General features: G+C 42.7%; 1 protein-coding gene across 2 annotated transcripts in view; it reads right to left on the minus strand.

Annotated features, from left to right (window-relative positions):
* The window catches only part of ADGRD1 (adhesion G protein-coupled receptor D1), a 299,472-nt gene that overhangs the window by 242,702 nt on the left and 34,782 nt on the right, over positions 1 to 21,988 (minus strand). For both annotated transcript variants that reach the window (XM_019507071.1, XM_019507072.1), the window contains 8 exons: positions 19,611 to 19,787; positions 18,806 to 19,060; positions 11,491 to 11,552; positions 9,900 to 10,055; positions 7,270 to 7,329; positions 5,641 to 5,758; positions 4,486 to 4,596; positions 1,803 to 1,878 (listed from right to left, as the gene is read on the minus strand). In XM_019507071.1, coding sequence (XP_019362616.1) covers positions 1,803 to 1,878; positions 4,486 to 4,596; positions 5,641 to 5,758; positions 7,270 to 7,329; positions 9,900 to 10,055; positions 11,491 to 11,552; positions 18,806 to 19,060; positions 19,611 to 19,787 — 1,015 coding nt within the window. The remainder of the gene's footprint in view (positions 1 to 1,802; positions 1,879 to 4,485; positions 4,597 to 5,640; positions 5,759 to 7,269; positions 7,330 to 9,899; positions 10,056 to 11,490; positions 11,553 to 18,805; positions 19,061 to 19,610; positions 19,788 to 21,988) is intronic.

The raw sequence follows: 21,988 nt of genomic DNA on the forward strand, positions 1-21,988 counted from the left end.
GGGGGGGGGGAAGGACATTTTAAAATCACTGCTCTGAGGAAACATTAGTATTGTGATGAGACATGAAAGAAAGGCATAATGGCAATTTAACCACCAGGGAAATAACAGTGCTCTTATTTTTCAAACATTCCTCAGATATTTGGAGCTCGATTCAACAAAGGAAAACGGCCAAGCCAGCATTCCTCATATTATTAGATTTCAAAACAGGCTTCTGGACCAGGACATCTAGATCTCTACAGATATGATTCTGTAATATTAGATAAGTTGCAAATAATTCAGGTAGGCCAGGTTAACATAAGGTATCTTCCAGCTGCTTCTAAAAAGAGTTTCTCTTAAAAATACATGTTATGATCGTTCTTTCACAAACACCAGTGGTAATAATTCCATATACTTCAGTAGGAATATGGCTGGGGCCTTGGGATTGCCATGTTCCCTCTGCTGCAGTTGACATGCAAGAATAAAGAGATACTGTAAAAATGGCAGAACAGAGCCCTGTTGTGCAGGTAGATCCCTGTGCAGAATTGGGGGCAAAGACTATAGAGACAGCTTTGAAGTTGCATGAGAGCAGTGATAGGTTAGACATACTTAGACACTGTCTTTTTCCTTGCTAATAACTTTGAGCCAAAAGTCAAACCCACATGAATTCTCTCTCTCTGGGAGGTTAAAATTCTGGCCTAATTCCCTTAATAAATAATAGCAAACCACGCAGCTTGAAAACTTAAATCTTCATAAATGATTGCCTGTGCTTCTCCTTATCAGTAATAAATACTGTATGCCATAGATATGGTTCCTTCACACACTACAGCTAGCTGCCTTCTTTAGGGGGTGCTTGGTATTTTTTTAAACAAATTAAACACATCATGCAGTTCTTTTGTGCCCACTGAGTCATCGTCTCAGCACAACCAGCATTTGCTCCCCAAGCTGTGCATCTCTGGGAACCACATACTGGTTTAGCAAGTCACCTGGTACAGCTTGATGGGAGGAGGCCCCTGAAAGAAATCGTCTAGGGTCCCACAGCTTTCTTTTTTTCTTCTGTCATGTGGAGTCATGGTATGGGAAAGACTGAGAACTACTGATCTAATCTGTTGTTACAACTGAGATTCAATAAATAAATACATTTAGGCTGGCATAACAGGAAAATGTAATGATTTACATGAGTGTCCTTGCAACATTCCCCAGGGAACTAGCTTTCTGAAAGCTATATTGCTGCTAGTTTACTTTAGCTTATCTACTAATGATTTCATTGGCATAGCATATAAAACAAAAAGGTCTTTGATGCATTGTCCAGTTTATTATTATAAAATAGTTTACAGGTTTATGGGAACAGGACTCAAAACACTGGTTAAAAGACAGATGTTACATTTTTCCTGCCATTTTATTTAAATGCAGAAAGAAACATATTCATATATGTTATTCAAAGATTGAAAATATTCAATTAATATCAGATCTGATGGATAAGCAATGTATGCAGAGAAAAAGAACCAGAAGAAATCCATCTTAAAACAAAGCATCTAATATGAAGTTTACTCTCACTTCCATTGAAGTCAATGGCCCAGTTCCCATAAGGCTATGCATCTCTGATCTAGATAGACTATAAGGTGAGCCTCTACCCTGCTTTCTTCCTGACTTCAGTTTAAAATGGTTAACTGCCTCTCTGAGCTCCTCTGCCACCCCAGACAAAGGATAAAGGCTCAAACCATCTCTTAAGCCAGTTGTAAAGAAAGCTTGCCCCCACATGTGCTTAGTACATTGCTAAAGCAATCATGAAACCATGACGGCACGAGTCATTCTAAGATACTTACTTGGTTTCCATAGGGTTGATTTTATGGAAGTAATAATGAATGTTGTGGTAAAGCAGGCCCACAATGGTAATCCATGCTGTGAAAAATCAAGAGAAGTTATACTTCTGTGCAACAACCCTGAGCTTGACATTTTTCACCTAGATTCAAAATTCAGTGTTAATTCAGAACCTTGACTTGTGCAGACCTTCACACCTGTGCATAAATGGAAAATGCGCTTGCTTCCATAAAGAAATGTGAAGGCAGACTGCAGTCTGCAACATAGGGTTGGGAACAGGTATCAGAAGCATTAGGGAAGGATGCTTGACCTCCAGACTCTATTCTTTCACTGTGAGCAGGCTGTTAAAATTAATCTATTGTAAAGCCACCCCAGGACCACATGTAGTGAGAAGTGGCTGTTTGACGTACCAAAGTCTAAGTATCAAGAATGGCCTACAATAATCCGAAGGACTACTTGACTACCAGCAACATTCACATAGATGAGTTTTTGTTTCTATTGTTGGTTTGCTGTCTGCATATGGAGTATTTATGGCTGCTTCAACACGAGTGAAGAGACAGATGTCTGTTTTACAAGTGTCAACCATGCAGATGTCCTTTATTGTCTTGCCTGCTGGATTCCAAGTATTTATAATGTCAGCCATTCAAGATAGAATAATACATTGTAAACCTAGTTCATTTGAATAGCCTAGTGATGTGGCCTGCTAGTTGAGTGTGCCCTTAATTGAGTTTTAGACGGTTTCTAAGTCCCTGGCTGATGCAAGTTAAATATCCTACAGGCTGGATTCACTTCAAAACAGCAGATGTGAAATGTCCTGTAAGAAAATGCCACATGGTGAATGATGCTGGAAGTCGAGTGGAGAAAATCCTTTCACCTGCTATTTCTGATGCTTCCCATTCAAGATTTGCAGCACCTGCAGTGAAATCTCAGGTCTGAACCTCCTGTCAATGCAAGGAAACAATGCTTCCATAACTATGGCACTGTCTGAGACACTGCACGGTACTGAATGGAGATCTTTCCTTGCAGAGAGGTTTATGGAACAGCCCCAGATAGCGTGAAGCACGTTGAGACCTTTCATACTACCTTGACTCTGAGGCCATTCACCTAAGAGCATGCAGGTATGCAGGCTTGGCGTGACTGTGGCAGAGATCCCCTTTTTATGGAATTTGGGACCTCTCCACACTTAGGTCCTGATCCAGATCCATTTTAAGTTAGGTGAAAATGATTCTCAACAAATTAAAAAAAGCTTGGGATTAGGCCCTGTTGTGACATGCCTTGATCTTGCTTCAGTGGTCCTATTCTGCCCTGACAGAGGAAGAAGGGCAGGTAAACAGAGCATCTTGAAATTTTAGTCCATGAAGTAAAAGGAGAGAGTGGGAGATAATCTATTTTGCTCACTGCTGCCTCCAAATAAGCCTTGCTAGCTAAGATGCTAGTAGGTGAGGGAAGAACAGAACAAATGCTCTGTTTGCATTGCTGGACACAGACATTCCTGAATGAGGACGGAAGGAGCACAGCAAAGGCCTATATATTTGCAGGTACATTGTGGGGTTCAATATTCATTGCCTTTTTGTGACTCCCAGCGTAAATCTGCCAGATTTTTGAAGTAGCTACCAGCCTGGCAAACTGCCCCTTTCCCCATCTTCTCTTTGTCACCAATAATAAAGGTTTTCCAGGCAAAATTATTCTTCTTTTCTACCCGTGCAGCCCCACTATCTAGAGCATGCCCCACCTGTCACTATCTGCAAAGACCAGGTATCAGGGGTGAGGAAGAGGAGACTTATGAGGATGATGAATTGCAAAAGAAGCAGCCTTCCACTCCATAGCTTGCTCATTGCTAGTGTGAGGATTAAGGAAGAAATCATCTGATTCCTTATTGATATGAATTACAGTGAGAAGCACATGCCAAAGACCAAAACAGCCAGATTTCCAGAGGCACCTAGATGCAGCAAGGCATCTAAATGACTTGCTACATCTGTCCCTTGAATCCCTATTTAGGAATTAGAAACTTAATTTTTAAATATACAATGGTTTGTTTGCTTTTTTCCTTACCCAGGATTAAAAAAAAAAAAATCTCAGATTTTTCTAGTCCCCAACTTCAAGGTAGTTAAAATCCAAAACTAGTTCTGGATTTAAATTTTGTCTACTTAACCTTTCAGTATTTCATACTGTACATGTCATCCTTTTCCCTTTCCATATGCTGCTATTTATTATTTAACATTAGATTAATGTCTTCCCTTTTGAGAGAGTGTATAAAAGATGCTTTGTAGAGTAATTTTGTAGTATGCTAAACTAAGTACATTATCTGGTAACTTAGAATTTCTTAAAAAATAACCAGTTTCATGGCTGGAAATATTAACTTTATTACTAGGAATTAGGATTGCCCTGATATAAAAAGGGTGCCAAAATTAAATGGTTTTAATATCTCTGGCCTAGCTGCATTATTCAAGTTTTCACAAAGAGGGGAGAGGACCTTTAAACAGTGTTGAATAAACCGTGGCATGGAAAAATACCTTACTTACATTATCTGATAATTAAGACAGTTAAAGTCAACACAATAAATCAATTAAATCATTTATCAGAAAAGGCAGAAAAGTCAAAATCCCACAGTACAAGACAAATGTTAGACACTACTTGGCATGATTGGTTCACATAATTCAGCCCCTTCTTTGAAGTTTTTTCCCTTACCTTTGTTGTGAAATGCTTCACTGGGGATGGAAATATAACTCTTTCCCCGAGATGGGAAGCGGTAATGAGACAAATTCAGAGTCTGAGGAGGCATTTTGACCAAAGAGTAATCTGTATAATAATCCAAACAAAAAATACAATAAAAATCAATAACCTTTACAACCTAGTTGACTGCAAAACTGGAGTTTGCTCTTTTAATAGCTATTGCAAGTCTTGACTGTAAAACCCCAGCTGTTCGGAGAAAATAGAATAAACCCCCTGAGAGTAAAATTGCCTTTAAGATGTGACTTCTTTATGAGGGGAAAAAGATGTATATGGGGTGTTAATATACCATGGATGACTTTACAATGTGCACAAACTGAGCTTAACGAGGCACCAAGGTAAGCAAAATCGATTGATTCCTCTCTTTTTTTTTTCCCTGACATTTGAAGACATTTCAGAATCGTACTGTTTAGTTTTAGAATGTCACTGCCTAGGACATCATGGGAGATGAAGCAGCTTGGGGTAATTCACGTGACTCTTCCTTGCTCCAACTTTACTTCTTCATGTAAAAGGCAAAGCCATAGAAAGGAATTTCAGAACTCGATTATTATTAATTTACAAAACCTAGAAGCACGTGTGAGATGAGGGCACCCTTGTGTTTGTCGCTATACATGTGCATAAGAAGAGATTTCTAGGCAGGACAGGGGGTGGGGGGGACCTTGCAATAGTTATAAAGGCCAGTAAGAATTTGGACCATTTATCCCATTTTCTTGTCCCAAGATTAAAATTCTGTACCTTCCAGACACTTATAACTTTAAAGGTTTGTTTAAAAGGCTTAGGCATTACTGTAACACTTCATGTATCACTGGATTAAATCCATAAATACCATTTCAAAGCACTTGGTTTTGACCTCTTCCTCCTCTTCCTCCCACCCCCCCACCAAAAATAACCTCAAAGGAAGCTGGATTGTTGAGCAAAGCGGCTTACCTTTCTCTAACTATATAATCATCTGGCTGTGATTGATACAATTTGTTAGATTAACAGAGAGAAAAATAACCTATTTCGACTTCCTTCTCCATGTTGACAAGGGAAGAGCTGCAGGCACAGAAGTATTTATTAGGACCAGCCAGACTCCAGTTTAGAGGGAGAGTGAAAGCTGTTGTTAACTCCTACCTGCCACAGTTGATGTGCCCTCAATGGTTACAGCTGGGTAGCTTCCTTCCAGATTGTAAGCCATATGCACCATCACATTGTCAATCGTTTCAATTAAGCCTCCCACAACAGAAACAGACTGGGGGAAGAAAAAAAAAAGAGACTTGATTATAAAAATGGATTCACAGCAGAGCCCTGGACTAAAAAATGGTTCAAGTGCTGTTATGATTGTGCACAAGATCTTACTTGACTCTCTCAATACCCCGGTGAAAACAAATGTTGCATGACAAGGCTACTGAGAGCCCCGTCTTACAAAATACCAAGGATTTCCAGAGTCATGCCAACAGAGGCATAGCCAGGCAGGCTATGGGGTACCCAGAGTACACAGGGCACTGCTAACAGCTGCAGAGCCAATGGCAATTGCATGGCCAACCACAGTGGCAGCAGCTATTTTTGTGCACCCCTCTTCCCCATCCTGCCCCCATAAAGGTAATGGCCCAAGCTGCTGTCCTGGTCACCACCCCCCACCCCCGAAGTAGTTACACTACTGGGTGCCAAATTACTGACTTCTCCAATCCTCCTCAGATGACAGTCCATTACTTTAAGCACCAAGTTGGATCAGGCCTCGCATTAAAGCAGCTATTTTGCTAATACATGATTTATAGGTTTATTTTTCCAAATAAAGAGTGAAAGACCATAGCCTTCCTGAATATAACCTTCCTGCATGAAAGAGGCCAGGCAGTTTGGCTCCTGCAGTTTCAGTCCTCTGCTAGCTGCATTTCTTCATTTAAATACACTCCCCCGTCCCCGCCCCCAACACTGTCCAGTAGCTTGGCAGGGGTGGGGGGAGGCGTGTAATGTATGCAAGTAAATAGGGTACTTTGAAAGGAAAAAAAAAAAAAAAGGGAATGCTTAAATGAATATCCAATAAACATCTAGATTCTGGCAAAAATAATTTGGGGGGTGGGATTCTTGTTTATTTTTAATGTGACCACCTTTGAGGAGAAATTGATGAGCAGGCTAATTTCTGCGTAGAAATTATATTGCTATAATGCTATATAAGCCCCACGGCCAATCCTGCTGACTGGGGGGGGGGGATCCCCCCCGAGGCCAATCTGGCTGCCCCAGGGGGGCCCCAGCAGCTGATCGCTGCAGCCGCTTCTGGGAGCGGCAGCAGCAATTGGCTGACACTTGCAGCGGGGGGCACCAGCGCTCCCACCTCCCCCTGCCCTGCCCATCGCCTAAGCAGTGAGGACAGCCAGTCGGGGTGCACCAGTGCTCTCAGAGGGTGCACGTGCACCCCCATGCACTCCCTACGTGTCGCCACTGCTATATAAAGGGGAGAAATGACAAGACTCATTCCCATATAAGCCTTATATTTATGCTGTTTCACCAGTTGTTATGGAACATCTTGGAGCAGTAACAGAGAAAATTACCTTATTTTAACATGTGGAAACCCATTACCAAACAAACATCATTTACTCCCTCTAGGTTTTTACTTTGGAAGCAAAAAGGACACGATGAAGGAATAAACAAGTTGCTCCTCTAAGGAACCCAAAACTGAAGGATAAGAGATGCAGCCTGTTTTATTATTATCTGTATGAAAATATTCACCAAAATTAGCTTGCAACCCTAAGCCGTTTGTCTTACCATGAAGATATCATTCCAGTTGGGCAATAAAAGAACATCTCCAACAGCCTTCAGGAAAGCCTAAAACATACATAAGAAAACATTATTTGATTACTTATTCATCAGCTATACATCTCCCGGTAAACATTCAAGGCAGATCTCTATTAAGACTTCCTTAGATTCATTTTAAAATGATGGGCACATTTTCATGCAAGTCACAGCCATCCCTGCCTGCCAGTCCTCTCATTATCTTTTCTATGGTAACATTTTAAAGTAATAGTTTATTTGTTAAAGTAACATTACAATGGTACTCTTATATTACATCCATTACACCCCGGCTGACGCTATGGAAAACAGTGGAATTGAGTGAAGCTTGAAATCACCCAGTGAACTCAAGTAAATCCATGTAACAACACACCCGTGTTCACCCAAGAGTTCAAGCTAAGTTTTTAAGCAGCAAGCATCCGAACTCTGGTTCCTACCATCCATTTTGGCTGATTATTAAAGTATGTTGGCACCTAGACTGAGACCAAGTAGCCACTTCTGTAGACAATTTGCAAACACCTAGTGACAGAGTCTAAACAGAGAGGATGGAGGGGGGGGGAACTGAGGCATAGACAGCAACTTGCCCTGTGGTACAGCTAGAAATTAACCGGGTCACCTAATCCCCATCTGACTATCCTAACAGCAACACTGAACTGAGCCTCTAAGAACCCCTTTGCAAGTCTTGAGATAGCGGGTATATGCTGGGGCTAAAAGCCATATCACCTTCCACTCCCATCCCTAGACTGAGAGACCCATGCTACCCATTCGAAAGACTCAACATGAAATCCCAGTTTAAATTGGGTTGCATCCTGGACTCACAAGCCCATCTTGCCAAACCAGTTGAGAGGAGGCAGGGAAGGAAGAATTTCTTTCCAAAGCCACAAAATGGCCAATAACATAACCTCTAACGGTGGTGCTATGACCACAAGGGAGAAAGGAGCACTAGAAGGATTCACAGAACGTCAGAGCCCCTGACCCAACAACAGGCAGCCCCTACCTGCACCCTGAACTCATACTGAACAGAGCTAAATATAAATTATATTCACACGACATACGAATAGAGTTTGTCAGAAGCAGTGTATTATGAAAATGTAACTGCAATCAGAAAGTGTGTTGCATAGCATTTAACTCCAATTCCTTTGTGCTGTGAGCCATATGACAACTAGGACAGAGGCAACCGTCGGCAAATTATGTCCTTTACAGAAAATAGTATGTATGCTCAGCAGCTGTGTTTCTGGGAATTAGCTACAAATAATAAAAAGCCTAACCCATCAATCAGGTGAATGACAGAGTCCGCATATAAGATCAGGACTCTGTTGTGTTTATTTCCCAAAACAGCTTTGCTAAAGATTATCACGTTCCTTTTTTCTGTCTGCGCATCACTTTCCTGCTTCACAATGCAGCACGGGACAGCATGAATGAGCAATAAAGTGGCAATGAGAACTGTGTAGACAGAACTCGTGATATCTGACAGGATGAATGACAATTTTCAAATTAGATCCAACCTAGGCCTGTGCGAAGCTTCAGTCGCTGATTCAATTTGGAGGAGATTCAGCCCGATTCGGCAGACAAATCTCCAAATCCAAATCGAATCAGGAGACCCATTAATCGCTCTGAACCAAATTGGAAGCCATTCCCATTCCTGCCGTAGGACGGAGAAAGCCTTAACTAGTGCTGCCATCAGTAATAGTCTGGCTATGGCAACAGAGAACTCAATGCAGGCTGCAACACCCATCATAGAGGCGGCTTGCATTTAAGTTCCATGATCCTGAGGCTAGATTCCTCCTGCCATCCAAGATAGCTAGGTCTGTCCTATGCCTATGGCAGTGCGGACTGCCAGATTGAACCCTGTTTTGAATAAGTGAGATCAAGCAAAGAAATATGGGCCTCTTCCAGGAATTGAATTATTCCATTAAATTTCACAGGAATTTAGGACACATATACACATAATGGAGCTCTGCTCTGACACGTGCTAATTAGTATGCATTGGAGCAGACTTGATTAATTGAGTCTGCTTAAGTGTGCTAATTAGCAAGCTCCAGCAGCCTCTGCGTCACATGGATTCAGCATCCCCGCATTTCAGAATCATGGCAGGGGTGCTTTAACTAAAGCGCATCAAACGAGCTTCAGTTAAAGTGCCCCGTCACCATTTTGAAGTACAGGGATGCTGAATACACATGACATTGTGGATGCTTTAGTAAGAGCAGCTCGCATATCCACTCCAATAAAAGCAACTCCCCTCCACCCTGGAGCACGTGTATAGATGCTCTTAATTACTACTTTTAAACATAGCAAAAAAGCACTTTTATGTATGTCTCTTTCTCAATTGTCTAACCAGATGATAATATTTAATCCATTGCTATACTGCCTGGATGCTCCATTTGGGGTAAATAGTATTACAGGCCATGCCTTATAAATTGACAAAGACTTTAATTAAACTGGATTCCTTATCAAAAGCATACTTATAATAGTTGTTTTGTTCTTTTTTTTTTAAATAAGGTACCTTGTAATCATTGAAAATATTTCAAAGCTGCATATTATATTCTAGCCTCTGAAGAAAGAAAAGTGTTACTTGGCTTCATACTAAGACCTGCATACACATTTACCTCTGTCAGGTTGAAGGCAGTATTTTCCACCAGAGATTTGTTGGGCAAGCTGATTGATATGTTTTCCAGGTAGTGCAGCATTGCACTTGGGGACTGAAAGTTTCCTCTCTCCTCAGTTAGATTAGTTATGATAGGATGATAGGCATCTGTGGAGAGCTACAAGACAGCAATGTCATCTCATCAAGGCATATCCTAGTAATCAACCATTTCTTCTGTGTTTAACACCAAAAAAGTCAAAATTGGTGCCAATTCTTTCAAATAATCCATAGTATATTCTAACAATGCAACTCCAAGATTTGACCTATGTGCTTCTCTGACAGGAGCACCGGAGAAGCAGAGGAACAGTTCATTTCCTGATCCAAGAGCAAACAAATTGTAAATTGTAATGCTATGATTATGCAGAACAAGCCATAGGGGAAGAAAAAGAAAAACCTGAAAAGCCAATCAAGATTATATGCATCCTATACACGTACACACTGGACAAAAAGTTTGTGAAGATCTGAAACCAATAATACCTGTGAAGTTAACAACTTGTCTACCTAATCTTTTGATTAGAAATTCAGGTCGTGTCTACCTTGGTTTCCAGAAAAAGGGGAAAAAAACAAACAACAACAGCAAAAAGAAAAAAACAACCAGCCATATTTTAATCGCCTACAACCTACACTTTTCCTCAAAAAATCAGCCCCCCAAATCTGGGGTGCATTTATTAAAAAGGCAACCTGATTTCCTACCTGGAAGAGAAGGAACCTGCTTTGATTCCTATTCCACAGTGAAGAAGTATTATTATTCAAGCACCCAAGGCAATTAGTTGACTTAATGGCCCACTTCTCTTCTTTCTAATAGCCTTGATGTTCTACTAATCAAATTAACCTTTCTTAGATAATTCTGCTACCTGCTTCTGTTACCTTAAGCAGGTGAGTTGCTTGAAGATTAGACTGTTTTATGCAGCCATAAGGTGGAAAAAAAATTCCCTCCATTCTGCCTTTCAAAAAGAAGGTGCATAATATATTCCAGGGTATATTGTATGTGAGAAAATATGGTAATAGGATTTCAAAATAGTAGCTATCAAGAAAATGAAAGTAGATTTTTAAATGGAATTTATTTATATTTAGACTGTTTAAAGCACTTTGCATTTATTTAAAACTCTATTTCTTCAACAGTCTCTTAAACATATGAAGACATTTTAGTTGTAAAACTAGCCCAAATTATTCAAATTCCAAAACAAAAAAAAGTTTGAAAAAAAATTAATGAATTGTTTATCTTTAACTACAAGATATTGAAGTATTTCAGAAACACCAATTTTTACAGAGTTTTGAGTTTTTATGACTGGAAGGGAGGAATTGTTATATAATCTGGTATTTCCATTCCCCCAGAGCCCCTTCCCCATGCCCCCAAACAATTAGCTCTTTTCTTTTTTAACTGAAGACAGCCCTCCTTCTCTCCTCACTAGAAGACCTCACTAGCATACCCATGAAGCATATTAAAGAAATCCAATGAATTATAATAAATTTCCTTACAACCTAAAAGTATAGGGCCAGCAATGTCTCTTCAATACACAAACATTTTTAAGTTAAAGAAAATCAAGTCCTACCATGGTACTTGTAGTGGTCATGATGGACCATGATGTTGTTGAAGAAAGCAAAGCCTGTTCACCTAAGGGAAAACAATTTTAAAAATAAGTTTGAAACAGTATACATACTTTTAAAAATAAAATAAACCCACACAATTTACCACATCTGGGAGAAGCATTCACAACAAAAACCTGGGAAATTTGTTCTGAGATGATGTTATTTGTTTGATATTTGCATTCCTCTGTGTTCTGGTATTGAAATTACACTGGGCTGTTTCAATGGCCTCGTTAAATGTCTTAGCTGATATTATTCTGCAGTCCTCATACAAACACAAAATACTGCTTTGTCTTGATTTTAACACTGCAAGGGGATACTTTAATTTGATAAATAAGCAAAAACCCAAGCTCTGATTGCAATGGGATTTTAGATTTGTGGCGACGTCTTTAGAAACAGAAACCTGAATCTGTGGCTAAGGCATTGATCTTGGTGTCAGAACACCCACATGCCATTCTAGGCCTTGCCAGACTCCCAGTATGACCTCGGGCAAATCATGTAGGGTAAAATTTCCTGACATGTCTCAGTCCTATAGAGAACCAACAGGATTTTGGAACTGTGAACTACAACTAGATTGTGTCTGCGTCCTTCTCCTGTTAAATGAGGATAATATTACCTTCTTTCTCCCACTCTTATCTTTTCAATTTGGAATTTCATCTCTTTAGGACAGGACCTATCTTTTTCTACATGATGTATTTCACCTAGCACAAAAAGGCCCCAATCTCAGAAGTCATCAATGTAATACAAATAATTTGTATTTTTTAGTCTAAAATATTTGATGGGATAATCGTAGAAACAGACCATCAAGGGCATCAGCATACAAGAACATGAGCAATCAGAACCAGATATCTTTGAGAAAGACAAAAGATGAAACCTGGCCTCATTGGCCACATCCAGATGAGCACAGTCATGCAGCAGGGGGCACTGCAGACCCACCTGCAGTGCCACACACTGCACATTGGCATTTCCTGTGCTGCTACCTTGCAGCATTGGTCGGGGGGTTGACCATGAGAGATCCCAGAGTCAAAAAAACCCATGTGGAAAAAAAAAAGTGGAGCAGCACATGTGGCTGCAGTGCATGCCGCCCAGAACCAGAGCCTGGCCCGCTGGAGCCATGCTCCAGCTGCTAGCCAGGCTTCAAGCTGCAGGAGAGCTGCAGCTGCAGCTTCCCCGGCCCCAGAACCCCAGGTAAGGCTGCTAGCGCCAGCACAGATGCTGGCCCCAGCCTCCCCTAACCCACAGTGGGTACTCCGCTGCGTGCCAGTGGACATGTGGCATGGGCATTCCCCAGGGACAACTAGCAGTGACACAAGACGTGCCACTGCTAGTTGTCCCCAGGGAACCAAACATCCACGCTCATCTGGACCCGGACACTTTAGTCAATGGAAAGATTTCCATTTCAGAGGGGCCCAGATTTTATGTAAATGCTGACCAAAAGAATAAGTACATCGAGACAGGAGACAGACAGTAAAGGTGAGCTGGCATGTTAATCTCACACAAAGCAAGCACTCAAACATCTTTCCTTAAAGCAGGCTTGACAGCAGCTTGAGTGCCATTTCAGAAAACATCTCCAAGAGTTGCTGGCAAGTTAGATTCATAGATCCAAATTGACTTCAAGTAACATAGAAGCTAGTATCTATCATTTTGGCTTGACCAATAAATATCAGTACTATGTCTACTGATGGTCACCATGAGCCTGTTGCGAATTATTTACTTAGGCAAAACACTTAAATTAGAGGTTTGGACCATTTCCAGCAGTTATATTAAACATATTTTTCTTCTACCCGTGGTATGATTTATAGATTTATGAAATATATCTGCCCATTATTGTGGTATTTCAGTACAATTCTCAACTACAAGTGTTAGGTATTGTCTATTTTTTTTCCTTTGGATGCAAATGAGCACAGCTATTTCATCTTATTAAAAAGAAAGACATTAAAAACCAAAGTAGGGAGTTTCCCCAATTCAGCTGTGATGCTATATTAGCTCAAATTTATCCATACCATTATGCCAGTGGGTTCAATAGATTTACACCAAGAATGACCTTGTTTTGTTAGATGGATTACCATTATCAAGAGTATCCATCATTTCTGGGGACCATGTCACAGCTTCCGGAATCAACTTTAATGGACATTGATATTCATGGGAATTAAAAAAAAAAAAAGTTTTATTGCATACACACAAATCAGTCAGTCAATCAAAATACTTCGTAACAGAGGAAAAGTGCCGTGGGAAAAAAAGTATAATATAATTTTTTAATACTTATGATGGGCAGTGTTGTAAATCAACGCTCAAAAAATTCATGAGATTGACGTGAAGTCATGAGATTTTTTTTTAAAATGATAAAATTGGCAGACTTGTTTTTGTCTTCAGACTTTTTCCCTATAGTTGAGGACTGGTAATGTAAAGCAATAATAACAAAATTAAATGATAGAAGTCAGTAACACAGAATTAACTTCTAAATTTATGAAACAGGACTTCCAGATGTAACCTTGTCACACTTTGGGAGTACAAAGGGTGGGCGAGTGGGCACTGTCCAGGATTGTGGGATTATAAAGGTAAAACCAGGTACAAGTCTTCAATGGCACCTAAGTCTTTGAGACCCCTGAAAATTTTGGCATTCCTAGCCAGTGGACATTACTGTTTATGACCGAGTCACCAATAATATGGCAATACACGCTTAGATGCAAGAGTGAATATGTTGCAAGGTTTTCAAACATCACAAAAAGTGTAATTAGGAGCAAAATTGTGAGATTAACTCCTTGAGTGGCACACTCATGGAAACAACCCTGGCAAATTCTTTACAGCATGCACCCATCACTGAGCAGAATGCATGGAAGTGGGCAGAGTAGCAGTGGACTTCAGAGCATAACCCTGCAGTCATAAGCACCGAAGGAGTTAAAAAGTTGTTATTCTTCCTGTATTTATACAAGAGTCATATTTGTCTGACAGCAAGACAAGTCACACATATCGATGGACTGGGTCAATGTAAAAAAAAGTCTACAGCACTCGAGCACAGTAACATGACATTCTTCCATAACATTAGACCAAGGAACGAGATTTATGGCTTGGGTGGTGTTATAGTAACACTGGTTTTGTTGTGATAGATACAATAACCAGGTACAATAGTGAATTTTCCAACACAAGTAGATTATAAAGTTAAAGCATATTTTTAAAGATTTTTCAAACACAACACTGAAATATTCATGCTATTTTGGGTATCAAATGAATGCTCTCCCAGCCAAGTTAGGTGAAGACATTCAAAAAAAACCTTTTAATAGGTCCCATTATAATTTGTTAAAAAGATGGATTTTAACATTTTTGCACACTTAAAAATTAGATAGTGTGAGAGAATGACAGGGTTTTTGTTTTTCAATTTGATGTCAATGACTTAACTAAGTTTGCTACTACTTTAAAGCTGCCTGTACTAATTGAAAAATCTAAACTGTACCTAGGCTAACAATATTATAGTATATTTTTGTTATAGCCTTGAGTCAGCTCCTATTAAAACCAATTGATCTTTCTTATTAACTTCAGTGGAAACTAAATCAGTGCCTAAATACAGGACTTTCTTATTCTGATCTTCTGATATGGCCCCATCCTTTAAGAATCGGTGCTGTTCCCAAACACTTGAGAGACAAAGAGAGGGGAAGATTGTTCTAGTTTATTTTCCTTTGTCCAACAGGAGATGTAGCTTGATTAGCTTACATGTCTACTAATTGGGCTTTGAGTATCATGGCAGAGACCTTAAACTATGTAATGAAGAGTCTGTCTGGTAAGCAGAATTAACGTGGACTAATATAATCATTAACACTCATATTGCAGAGCAAAAGGGATGCAAGCTTTCCATACAAGCTTGAGCTTCTTTGGTGGACTCATTCCTTAATGAATTGGATTTTTATAAGCAAGAACTACTTAATACATGCATCATTGTGGTCAGACTTATCTAAAAAAATGAGTTTTACAACGAGGTACTTTCATTCTTAGGATAGATAGAATGGATTTATGCCCTTAAGCTATTAATAATTTTTAAGGACATAACAAAAGCAACAAAAAACAAAAAAACCCCAAACTTCTGGTGCAGCCAAAACACAGCAAACGGAGTTTTAAGTCTTGGTCGCTGAGACAGATGTTTTATAACTTTAAATCAGATGCTTACGTCTTAGTAAAAGTCTTCTACTATGCAAGCACGTGTTAATTAAGTCTTATCACGCCTTAAGGCAGGGGTTTTCAACCTTTTTTAGAAGTGTACCTGTAGCAGGGCACTAGGGTGCCTGCTACTGGCGGTGGTAATATAGGCCGAGCTGCCAATCACTGGGGCAGCAGCTGAGGGTTGCCAAGGCAGCTGAGTGGGTCAGCTGACCGCCAGGGGCAGGGCCGGGCCTTATATAAACAGCAAGGCCGAAGCCTGGCTAGGGGGTTACCATCTTGCAGCCTGAGAAGCAGGAGCTCTGCTGAGGAACAGAGCAGGGCAGTTCCCTTCTGGCAGCCTGAGGGGTAAGAGCTCTGCAGGACAGCTAAGCTGAGCAGTGCAGCCTGAGCACCCAGAGGGCTGCATTATGGTGAACGTGGAGAGAAGCCTGACCGGGAGGCTTTGGCCAGAGAGGCAGGAGGGCCTGGACTTTATGTTATAGCCAGTAGGCTTGTTGTTCTGTTGCAGCTGGTTGGCTTATGGTTCTGTTTAGCTCATTGGGTATATTACCGGAGGACTGGGTGAGGCTGTAGGGGTGTGAGGAGGCCTCACGGGGCTCTCCAGTAGTCTGGGGGGTTCCTGGGTGCCCTGTTTGGGGCACAGAGCAGTGCCTGAAGGCATGGCGGCTTGGCACTGGAGGGGTGCGGTGTGTGGGGTTCAGACCCCAGCCCGTGAGGGTGGTACTCGGCCAAGTGAGGGCATAGGACCCTGGTGAGGGGTCAGGGGGCCAGGCACGGCTGCGTGCCACCTGAGCCCCGGCGCCGGTGAAAGCCCGAGACAGGGCTGGCATGCAGACTTGGAGAGAGCCACGGGCGTGAGAGGCGCGGACACAGGCCCCCAGCGAGGGCAAGAGCGTGAGAGGTGCGGACACAGGCCCCCAGCGAGGGCAAGAGCGTGAGAGGCGTGGACACAGGCCCCCAGCGAGGGCCAGCTCGTAAGAGTGAAGCCCGGGGAGGGCTAGTATAAGATTGGAGCGGCACCAGTTTTGTATAGACGCCCCGGGGAAGGGCGAGCGCACGGTTAAGAGTCCTGGAGAGGGGCAGGCGCGCGAGTGAAGCCTGGAGAGGGGCGGACGTGCGGATCGGGGCCAGGAGAAGAACGCGTGAACAGGAGCCCAGAGATGGTAGGGCGCACGGGTAGGGGCCCGGAGAGGGCATAGATCGGAGACACAAAAACGTCCGGAATAGCTGCGAGGCTTGGGGCATGCTAAAGGGGAGGTAGGAGACACGCGTAGCCCATAAGGCTGGGGTGCACCAGGTCACCCATAGAAATTAGGAGACCAAAGGCAGCCTCCCATTTTAAACTATATAAGAGCAAAGACATGGCGGGGGAGAATCTGAGGGGGCTGGGGCTCCTAATTTGGCACGGCAGGGGGCACTAGCGGGCTCACGGCTGCTCCTAGGCCGCACCCCGTGACAGTACCCCTGGCGGCCAGATGGGAGGTGCACAGCCAGATGAGGGCGGGGGCAGTGTAGCAGGGGGCTGCCTGTGCACTAGGTCCCAAGAGCCTGCTCTTAGTAAGGGGAAGTAAGACTGTCCAGGTCTGCAGATGGCACCAAACTATGCGGGGAGGTAAACCAGGTAGAGGGCAGGAAGCAAATCCAGGTGGATTTGGACACGCTGGAGGAGTGGGCGCAACAGATTAGGATGCAATTTAACAAAGAAAAGTACCATGTGTTGCACCTGGAGAGGAAGAATCATCCACACACCTATAGCCTGGGAGGTACCATACTGAGTAGCACAACTGCAGAAAGGGATCTTGGAGTCATAGTCAACTCCAAAATGAACATGAGTCACCAGTACAATGAGGTAATAAGTAAAGCTAAGCGCACTCTTTCTTGAATAAGTAGGTCCAGGGAGGTGATACTTCCCCTCTATGAGGCGTTGGTCAGGCCGCAGCTGGAGTACTGCATCCAGTTTTGGGCACTGCACTTCAAGAGGGATGTAGATAACCTGGAAAGGGTTCAGAGGAGGGCCACCCATCTGGTTAAAGGCCTACAGGAAAAACCCTACAAGGACCAATTGAGGGACCTGAATCTCTTCAGCCTCTGCAAGAAAAGGCTGAGAGGTGATCTTGTGGCCATCTACAAACTCATCTGGGGGGACAGCAGAAAATAGGGGATACGATGTTTACCAGGGCAGCCATTTGGGTAACTAGAAACAATGGCCACAAACTAAAGGAGAGTAAATTTAGACTGGACATCAGGAAAAAAACTCTTTACAGTGAGGGTTGCCAAAATATAGAATACGTGTCCAAGGGAAGTGGTGCTGTCCCCTTCCTTGGAGGAATTTAAGAAGAGATTGGACAAACACCTGGCTGGGGTCACCTGACCCCAGCACTCTTTCCTGGGCAGGGGGTCAGACTTGAGGAGCCCTTCTGACCCTAAAATCTATTAAATCAATGAGGGAGAGGTGGAGGGGTGCCTGCAGCAGAGGTCACCTGGGTGCTGCAGTCTACCTGGCCCCCACAGTGCTTCGCGTGAAGCTGAGGCCCACCCACTGGCACTGGGGCAGCCCTCAGTGTGCTCCCGCCAGTGCCTGTGACCCAGCCAGGTGCTGCTCTGTACCCGCTCCTCCAGTGGCAACTCCTGCTCCTGATCTTACCCCCGCAGTGCCACACTACTCTGGGCAAGCATCTTCAGCCAGGCTCCTGCCCCAGTACATGGCCCTCCGGCTCCAGCTCCCAGGAAGGCGGCCAGGAGCTGAAGCCAGAGCCCCAGTGCTGGGACAGGAGCTCCCTACCTAACGCTGCTTGCCTGCCCGCCCAGAGTGGCGTGACACAACATGAGCATCTTCCAGGGGGCTGTTCCCAGTGCAGCTTCAGCCAGCCAGGGGCTGCTCTAGGTTCCTCTAGCACTGGCAATAAGGCACTATGGGATTTAATGCATAAACTCACACTCTCTCACACCTCCTGCCATGTACATGTGGTACGGCAGGAGGTGTGATTATGCAGATTGTGCATTAAATCCCATTGTGCCTTTACGTGTGTGGGTAGAGGGTGCCCGAGAGATCCAATTTAATAGCTGAGGTTTTTTCATTGGTGTTTACACAGATGGAATACATGGTATGATAACAATGCTTCCACTTACCAATAGCAGCTGTAAAGTATTGCTCAATTTCATTGGGGGTAAGCGCCCTTTCCCATATGATGAATTCATCAAAAGCTCCATTCACATAGCGTTTGGTTTGATCGCCCTCTGTCCCGGTCAGCAGATTTGCTGTAGGGTCCCCATAATCATAGAAAACTTTCCCATTTGGGTCAGTGGTGTTTAAAGTTCCATTCACGTACACCTTCAGACCTTCTTTTGACTTCCATGTGAAGAGAATGTGAGTCCAGTAACGACCTGCAAAACACTAAGAGTCACTGACAAGTCCAAGCATCAACCCCATTTAGTGCCTTCCTGTCTAGTAAGTTTTGGCTCAGTTAAAGAGGCTTACATCTGTACAGAGCAATGGAGTAAATGTAAACACAAAATTCTGTATATCAAGCAATGAAATGGTCAAACTGTTCTGCATAAGTACAGAATTCTTAGGCAAAAAAACCATTATCAGATTAAGATTAAAATGTTGTGCAAAATTAGATACTTGTCCAGCTTTTAAAAGTATTAAATGACAACAGCAAAGGTTTAATCCTACACTCCTCATTCAGTCACTTCTACCAAAGAGGATACTGTTAGCAATAAATGTTTTAGTTAAGGACTGGAAATCCATGATCAGACCCTAGGATCATTACCTGAATTGTAATTGTGCATCATATAACATCACTGACATCCCAAAACTCTCCCTCTTCTGCTCTATTTTCTTATAAAGCATCTTTTCTTTTTAGGTATGGAAGCTGTGTTGTCATGATTGTACAGCCATATCAAGCCCTTGGGAATGATAAATACATTTTACCTGGTGGACTGAAGCTTGCCTTCCACTTCATCGAATTCCCACGGGCATAGAATTCCACAGAGCCTTCACCTTCACTGGAGCAGATTTTAAAACCACTAGAAATGACCTGTCCCCCGGAGGCTGGGGGATATTTAGCCTGCTGGTCCTGAGTCTTCCAGAAAAAAGAAAATGTTACTCCTGGCAGAAGCAAGTGAGAGAGAAAGAATATTAATGAGAAACCGTTCAGGTTAAAAGTGTCAAACATCATTGTCCACATGGAGGGAGTGGACTTGCAGACAGGTCTTGAGAGATCACTGGAACTGGGACAATTCATAGCAATTAAAGGTCTGCCCCTTGCCTAAACAGCATGTGAAAATACCCATTACTATGTAAGTTTCCAGTATTAGTCATAACTAAAGATAATTAGCCAGGCCAATGTTTGAACATTAAAAACTCCTTATTTAAATAAAGAGCTGATTATACTTTGGTTCCTATAGGTAGGTTACTGCTGCCTTTGTTCACTGCGCCTCATTGTCCAGTTGTCAGACAGAAGAGCACCAGCGTGATGGGAAGAGATGCACCCTTTTATGCAAAGCCACAGTCACCACTTTATTTTCCCTAGTCTGAGACTCTCATCGCTGCAGAAACAAAAAATATTAAGCATTCCCTTCCTGATCAGTGAATTCTGGCACAGGCTTGCATGTTAGTAACTTTAATTTCAGTTGTGAGTAGTCCAGCTAAATCCAGCAGAAGCTTTATTATTACTGCACTGTAAAACAACACAAAGTTTGGTGATTATGTTTCTTTGATAAAGGCTGCCTGGGAATGCTGACCGAACCGAAAGCAGCAAAGCAAGTCTCTCTCCCAAGTCACAGATTCGCTTCAGCTCTACAGTAGAGAGGCTCTGCAGACATCAATTAAAAAGGAAGTGGCTAGACTAACTGCTTCCTAGTGATGCATGTCTCAGGAGTCCTGACATGAAGTGCTCAAAATAAAACCCAAACTGAGTACACTCGTAGAAAATGCTTACAAGCAAGATAGTGAACCGAAGGGAGATTTGCCACGTGCAGGCAAGACATCTGCCTGGATGATTGTGTAATTAGCAGCAGGCCGCCCAAATAGTGCACGTCATTGCCAGTTTTGCTACTGGATGACTCAAATCGAGGCCCAAACCCAGCAGGTAACCTGATGCTATGCAACAGAATTATGATGTGCATTTGATAGCTCTGTTATTAGGGAGGGTGAAACCACTGGCAAATCCCTACCCATCCTAATGACAAAAGGCCTTCCCCCTTCTCCCACCCTGCTGCATATAACTCTAACAAATGTTCCCATATTTCTGTTATCATATTCATGTTTGTGAAAGAAAGGGATTTTGTTACTACAGAATAAACAGCATAGGCATTTGGTGGATTTTTGTCTAATCAATCTTTCTGTCCACTTCTTTCCGGTGAAGGTGCCCATCACTGAATAATGTCTAAGCATCATTCCCAATGTGCCTTACAAATGAAAGAAGACCCACTCTGCCCCCCACTGAAGTGCAAGTGTGCTATCATTAACTTCCTAGCAAAATATCAACATCAGCCCAGATTTATCAAATTTCAGCAATTATGGTCTAAAGCAGCGGTGCCAAACTCGTCTGGTCCAGGTCAGCCCTGGTCTAAAAGCTTACCTATGTAGTAAACTTTCAACTCGTGACTCATTCTCATTGGCTTTGAGATGTGATGCAAATATGCTGCACATCTCAAGTCAGGAGTGGGCTCTGGTTCTGCCTCATCTGAGAAAAGGGACAGTGAAGCCTAACAATGCTTTCCTACCAATTCATAGGAAGCTCAACTCAACAATTGCTGCAAAAAATCAAAACCATTTCCCACACAGGTATGGCTTTCTATTGAATGGCTGATGTCCAAGTCCTGAACCTATTGTGGGAGATCATAGCCCAAGTAGAAAGGCCGATAAATTCTTTCCCAGAGGTTACTTATGTCAATCTAATACAGGTAGTAATAAGTAGGGCTGTGCAAAATTTTGGGTGCTGATTCGATTCAGAGGAGATTTGGCCCTATTTGGTGGCCAAAACTCTGAATCCAAATCGAATAAGATCAATTAAAAGGTCCGAGTCGATTTAAAGCTCTCCAAATCAATTAGGAAAAGAGTGTGGAGAGCTTTGGAGATTCAGGCAGTCCCTGCTCACCACCTTCATGCTAGTAAATAGGAGACGGGAGAGTGGGGGCTGGAGGAGGGGGAAGGGGACCATGAGGGACCCCTGCCAGGCCCCATCCCATGCCTGCTCCCCCAGCCTCCTCAGCACCCCCCGACCCTTGCCTGCTCTCCCAGCCCCCGCCCCTCCCATGGCTGCCCCACCTGCCCCGGCTCCCGGCTCTTTAAAAAAAAAAAAAAAA

This window comes from Gavialis gangeticus, unplaced genomic scaffold (genome assembly GCF_001723915.1).
Source record: "Gavialis gangeticus isolate Ggan-Ray unplaced genomic scaffold, GavGan_comp1, whole genome shotgun sequence".
Taxonomy (NCBI): Eukaryota; Metazoa; Chordata; order Crocodylia; family Gavialidae; genus Gavialis; species Gavialis gangeticus.